Here is a 7,064-nt window from a genome sequence, read left to right as displayed (position 1 = left end):
ATATACAAATCATTGGCCATAAATTATTGGTAAATTTTAATGAATTCAAAATAAACCTTTTTGGTTCGGATAGTATGTCCAACGTGCGACGTAGAGTCGGAGAAAGTTTCAAAAAACGTATGGCTAAGAGGAGGATCCGGATTGATTTGTGAATGAGCTTTTAATATGGGGTCGAAGATCTGCCACTAATTGATAGAACTATAAGCTCGGAAAAGTATTCACAAATTTTAGACCATATTCTTTTACTATCCTTTTGGGAGCATTTTTCGTACGTCGAAAATCCTATATCTCAGTACTATTTGTTTAAGCTACTTTTCTACTTATTTTGTTTAGTTATTACATATGGTAAAAGATAACCAAGCTGATAAGTTTCCATGTTTTCGCTTTTTTTTTTAAACAAAATATTTGGAGACGGCTATAGCTCCGATCTTAATCCGATCGAGAAGAAACTCAAAACTAGAGTTTTACGAAACTTAGAAATTTTGCGATTTATTGAAATGCATATAGTGGATTTTATCTTAGCACATAAAATATTAAAAAAAAAAAGAAAAAACGTCACTTCGGTTGCACCGAAGCAATAATACCCTTCACAGATACAAAGACTCCTTACAAGAACATGATTCGTTCAATTTGTATGGCAGCTATATGCTATAGTGATCTTATCTGAACAATTTCTGTGGATAATACATTGTTGCCTCAAACAATAACCCGTGCCTAATTTCTTAAAGATACCTCGTCAAATGAGAGAGTTGTCCATGCAAGCACTTTTTCCGATCGTTCAGTTAATCTGGCAGCTATATGCTATAGTCATCCGATCTATGGAATTTCTTCGGAGATTCCATTATTGCCGTTAATAATAACCCGTGCTAAATTTCATGAAAATACCTTGTCAAAGGAAAGAGTTTTCTAAAAAAGCCCTTGATTCCGATCGCTATAGTGATCTGATCTGAAGAATTTTTTCGAAGATTGCATTATTGTCTTAAATAATAATCCATGCCAAATTTCGTGAAGATATTACGTCAAATAAAAAAGTTTCCCATACAAGTACTTGTCTCCGATTTTTCAGTTTGTATGATAGCTATATGCCACAGTGATCCGATATCGGCCGTTCCGACAAATGATCAGCTTCTTAGTGAGGAAAGGACAGGTGCAATTTCTGATCGACAGCTTAAAAACTGAGGGACTATTTTGTATATATACAGACAGACAGACAGACGGATATGGCTAAATCAACTCAGCTCATCATGCTGTTCAGGGTATAATAATAATTGTTTATGTCATTCGTTTTTTTTTTTAACTATAGGAATTTTTAATATAATATATTTAAAAAGTTGTATATTACTATAATCATTTATTTTAATAAAAAAAATTCGTCAATCAATACACTCTTTTTAGGAAAATTAGCAAACGAGAACTTTGAAGTTCACAGAATTAGGCTTTGGTTGATTAGAGCACAATCCGAAAACGTACTATGACTCCTGTGGGATCTTTTAGCTTTTTTAATAAATTCTAAATGACGATTGGTCGACTTGTCCTTGGTATATCGATTGGTTTTTATTTTATGCAAAGAGGATGCAGCATAATATGGCAAACCCTATTTTACTCGAGCGAAGAATATAAAGAGTAGTTTCGTAGTTTTCTACAATACTATGTACTATGCTCCTATACCGGTATATACCATACATAAGTACATGCTTGTATATTAGGGTGCCTGTTATTTTTCATATTTTATTGCATTAAAAAAAAAAATCCAAAATTACAGCCAAAGGCTCAATAAATATATATTTACTAAAACTACTACTGTGTTTTTTCATTAAAAAATTCTGAAAAAATCTTAAAAAAAAAATGGCTTTACTATGCAAGCGCTTTCTGAAGCCTCAGTATTTGTCCCTAAAAAAAAGATTCCACGTAAACAAGCTTTATATTTTCAATTTGCTTTGTAGCAGTTGAAATTTTTTGATACTCTAGTCAACCTCACTGGCATAGAGTTGAAATCCGCAATATCACAAAAAATTGTACCACACTTCAACCGAAACTTTTTTTTTGCGAATTGAGTTGATATCGAGAATACCGAATTTCAAGACTTTAATCAAATACAGCTGAGTTGAAAACCGCAATAGGGGCCAACATTACATATAAGTGAATTGGCGCTTTAGGCATCAAAATGATAATGATGTTTTTATGAGTTTTTTAGTTTGCATATTTAACAAACAAGTTCGACTATAAATAAACAAACCCGGCCTAATTTTTAACACCAACACAAACATATGTACATATTTTCTTTTGAATAAGTGTTTTCTGTTCTCATGTGTACAGAGAATAAATAAATAAAAGTCTATGTATTGTACATACCATACATATACATGAGATAATTATTAGATATTTTATGGTAATATTTATTAGCTTATTTAGAAACAAAAATGAATTATTTTAACTTAACTACATTATATATATATATATTTATTTATTATTTCTATTTGACATGAGCCGACTTGTAGTTGTCACGTATTAAACCACAGGGATGGCTAAATTCCTGATATCCAGAATGGACCCAAATATTGCAAACTGTGGAGTAAATGAATATATTATTTATTTATTCCTAATGCGTATGTATAATATTTAGAACTTACTTCGCTTGGTGCCCTTGATTACGGGGCAGCCGGCATGCAAAGTACGTCTGTCGGGATCCAAAGACTTATGCAAGTTACGCCACATAACCATCGAACCCTTTACGGGTTTTGCGTAAACATTCAAGAAGGGAAACACAGTATAACCGCCCTGCTCGACGTCAGAAGCCTAGTAACAATGACTATCGTTAAAAGAATTCAAAGAAGCAGTTAATGCATAATTGATCATACAAAGAATAAATGTGTTGCTATGCGATTTCCAATCCATGGAGATTTAACAGTCGGATCCTGTTCAAATGAGTAAAGAAAATAAAATTATGAACCCTACATTTCGACTTTAAATTATTTTTTGTTTGCATACAAAGTTATCGAAATAGTCGTGGTGCGGATCGTACTGCCCCCCGATGCCATAATTTGCCACCTGCATATCTTCAGCATTCGTTAAATCGAAACCAGTTATAGCCGATACCGTACGATAGATGTATTTTAGCGTTGGACTATGATATGTTAGCCAAGTTTGTTGGCTGACGCGCACATCGCGAACCAAATGTTCATTTCCACCGCCAACACGTGAACGAACCATATGTGCTTCGGACTGATCAAGTATCTCATCAATATGTTTATCGCTTAGCAGTCCATGGTACACGACAATTTCGGGATCTGCATGCAATTCTTCTTTTCGCAATGGCGCCAATATGAATAGTGGTTTATTGAGAGTATCTAATTTGCACTTGAGTTGATGTAGTCCTTTTTGTTTCACTTGTTGACCTTGACACAAACGTGAGTAGTTCGCAAACCATTCGAAACGCTGCAAATCAAAGAAACTGTCGAAAGCGGGGCGATTTTGAGGTTCTTTAGTATTCATATAAACTCTCAAGTCTTTAAAAACATGTTCCGGATTTATATCTAATATTTCGTTAATGTAAATCTGCATTTCGTCTTGTTGGCTCAACTCATAGTTGGCGAGTGTTAAATATTCCAGTGTTTCGATTAATATTTTCTCTGTTACCGGGTCTTGTTCAGATGCAGATGATTTTTCTTGACGGTTGTCATTTCTTTCAATATCATCTTCAGTAATTATGTTACCATCTTCATCCCAATCGAACAATACTACAGGAGCAAATACACCATATCGTGGTTCATAAATAAGATCTTCCATCTCATCATCTTCATAGTCATCGTCATCGCCATCTTCATCGTCATCGTCATCTTCATGGTCATATTCATCGGCATATTCAGCTTCATTTCTTCTCAACTCTGTATCATCATCTGTGTTCTCTTTATCACCAAAATCACTTTCTGAAGTTTTAATGCTCACAGTTTCACCATTATAAATCAGCTTCAATGCTAAATGTAACCATTCTATTGCCAAAGGATATTCCTTAACTTCGAAAAGATTGCTTCCGATTTCAAAACATTCGTGTACAGAGAGATCCGAACTTGAGAAATAAGAAGATGTTAACTTTGTAATTCCACAATTAAACTTTTGTTTCCAATTTCACTCACCCGTAATAAACGCCACTGATAACACCATCTGCCAAATCTGGTGTTCTTAAATTATATATGGTCTGTAGGCGACCCAAACCCTTGGCCGCACCGCGTAGTTCATTAACGTCAGGAAAAGAAATATCCGCAGTTAACGCCGTTAGGTTTTCCTTAAGTGCTATGTTTTGGATAATATTTTTTAAGCTACATATGTTAATTATGTCGCTAGTGTGAATCTAAAACTTAATAATTTAATGATAAAAGAGGTAGTCAACCCGAAACCCAATTTCGGTACAATATTAAGAACCTTGCCGAAAAATTGTAGTATAGGTGTTTTGGGCAGCCAATAAAATCCGTCAATTAGCAATTTTTGTTCTCATATATTAAACATTAATTATTGTAAATAATTCGCTAATTTTCCAAATTAATAGGCTTTCTGAAGTATTTAGTGTGATGAAGCCAATTATAGGAACTAATGAACGTGGAAATATCAAACTATAAAATTCGTCAAACACTCACCTTTCAGGCCTTTGTTATACCCAACATTTTCCGTTATAACAGTCCAGTCAACAACAGTTCGTTTAATTAATTTGTATGCATTTAAAGGGTTTCCCAGATATTCCTCGGGATCCTCTAGCGCCAATGCATGTTCCTTCTTTACTTTTTCTATGAAACTGAAATAAATTTAATTTATACAGTTCACTAGTAATGCCAAACAGCTGGTTTTAGTAATAACTATGCACCAACTTGCGATATACTGCAAAATCGTCCGCCTGAGAATCGAGCAAATTCCTATACCACTGTATTAAATCTTCCTCTGCGATTGCCAGCGCTGGTATGCTGTCGGTTGATGAGAAGTATTCAGCTTGACAGGTGACAGATAAAAATGCGATGAACAGTAGTGGAAAGTAGCCGTGAAGAGTTGTATCTATTTTACCGTTAAGGTTAGGCTTTCGCTTGGTTCTATTTTGAAGTTGCGCTTGCAAAGTCATTCTTCTCACGTCTGCTGGTTGTTTTAGTTCTTGACGCTTTCAATACTGCTCTTGAAATGAGAAGGAAGTCTAGTATTTTTACGATTTTGGGAAGTGTAGCTTAGAGTAAGTCATTCACACGACAGCTATGTGCAGGTGTTTCAGTTTGTTTAAAGCCGGTATGTATATGTATGTATATGTATGTCAATAGATACATATATGGTACATATGTACATAGGTATACGTAATACGTCAGCCAATTTATAGGTCAATGTGCACTTATCTAAATACAATTTATAGATTTTATATTTATGAAATGCATACATACTTATGTATTTTAAATTTATACGAGAATATACCTACCTATTCATATATATGTATACCGAGAGCTCGCACTGCAAAAATAAAATTACTGTGCTTGTCTTAAAGTATTAGCCTAAGCTAAAATACCGTCAAAGTTTCAGCACATTTCCATCAATCGCTTTCAAGTTATTGGTTACAAAGTGACGCTAGCCCAACTACGAGTAATTTTTCAAAGAAAAAAGTAATGCAAAGCAATGGGTTGATAAGTATTAAGATAACTAAGACCAAAGTTTCCGATTGTTAAAGAACCATCTGGTACTAATCCAAAGTACGAGTTTCAGTCTGGTCTGATGTTAATGGATGAAACGCGGGGGTAAATCCTCACGGACACGGATGTCTCGAAGAGGCCCGTATTTTCCAAAAAATTAAGTGAATAGTTAAACAATCGAATGCTTTTGACAAGTGATTAATTCGAACATATATTTAAACGTTGTGATTACCGATAAGGGAAAGTTTTCGCGATTTTGTAGATTGTCACGAAAAAAGCGACAAAGCACTTGTTTTAATTTGAAAAACATTAGAAGATTGACGTGGACAGGACTACGATAATGGTAGCAATATAAGCCGCAAATATGAAGGAGCGTAAAATCACATCTCACGTAAAAATAAGTATGCAGTTCTTTAGCACTGTAGCCACCCCACATGCTGAATTTGGTTGGAGTAGACTCGATTGAAAGCTATTCTTAAGCATTAATTTTTTTTTTGCTGTCGTTTATAATTTCAGTAGCAGCCGGCAACGTTGGGAAATTCTGAAATCCAAAATACCCAATTCACTTCACTGTCTTTCTAATACAAAGTGATCTGCCAGCATCGATGCCGTCAAGCCATTTGCGAAAAATCTTCCCGATTGATAAACGCTTTGAAATATGTTAAAAAACTCAATCTTACGGCATATTTGAGTCCGTTTTTATGGCCTGCTTATAGTTTAAAATCCTACAGTAAATCAATGGAAGAAACTTGGTGATTCCAGAGATCAATGCCACCATCGACGCTGAAGTTAGAAATATAGAAATCCTTCTTGTGGATTTGCAAATTCTGCGCTACCAGTGGAAAGCCATTTATAAAGAATGCAAAATTGCTACAGAGAATTTAAATCATGTTGAGACGATTTTATCATCAGCAAAAAAAAAACAAAAACAAAAAAAACACATAAACGACTTACATGAAGAAGTGGATGAAAATTACAGTAAAGAAGAAATTGAATGCAAAAGAAATTGTTCTCATTTTTAACGCAGTTCCATGATATGAAAGAAGATAAACTCAACGAAGCTGCAAAAATTTTGCAAAAAAATTATTAAGTTGATGCATGTGATAAGTTCTCCAATGAAGCTATTCACCTCAAACATATTTACAATGCAATTTTTGAAACACGTCTTACTCTATACAACGTATTGAATGCCATCAATGCTCGAAAATTAGAAAAACTTTTCCCATATATTTGCATCGCTTGGAGAATAATTTGCACTTTACCCGTTTCTGTTTCAAGTGATTTAGCAAGGATCAAAAATTTTCATCGAGCATGCTCGTCACAGAGCATGATTTCAGGACTAGCTACGCTGTATCTAGAGGTAGAATTAGCCCAGAAGTTGGATTTCCAGACTATTACTGACGCATTCGC

General features: G+C 34.5%; 1 protein-coding gene across 1 annotated transcript; it reads right to left on the bottom strand.

Moving 5' to 3' along the window:
* Nucleotides 1-2,343: 2,343 nt before the first annotated feature.
* LOC106624460 (prolyl 4-hydroxylase subunit alpha-1) lies at nucleotides 2,344-5,170 on the bottom strand. The gene is made up of 7 exons (XM_036368147.2): nucleotides 4,860-5,170; nucleotides 4,632-4,786; nucleotides 4,134-4,290; nucleotides 2,989-4,066; nucleotides 2,859-2,915; nucleotides 2,631-2,796; nucleotides 2,344-2,565 (listed from the first exon to the last, which is right to left on the bottom strand). The coding sequence occupies exons 1-7, from the start codon at nucleotides 5,102-5,104 to the stop codon at nucleotides 2,474-2,476; spliced, it is 1,950 nt and encodes a 649-aa protein (XP_036224040.2). The 5' UTR covers nucleotides 5,105-5,170; the 3' UTR covers nucleotides 2,344-2,473.
* Nucleotides 5,171-7,064: the final 1,894 nt, after the last annotated feature.

The sequence above is a fragment of the Bactrocera oleae genome, chromosome 2 (assembly GCF_042242935.1).
Source record: "Bactrocera oleae isolate idBacOlea1 chromosome 2, idBacOlea1, whole genome shotgun sequence".
NCBI classification, from domain to species: domain Eukaryota; kingdom Metazoa; phylum Arthropoda; class Insecta; order Diptera; family Tephritidae; genus Bactrocera; species Bactrocera oleae.
This window is presented reverse-complemented; position numbering and strand designations above follow the sequence as displayed.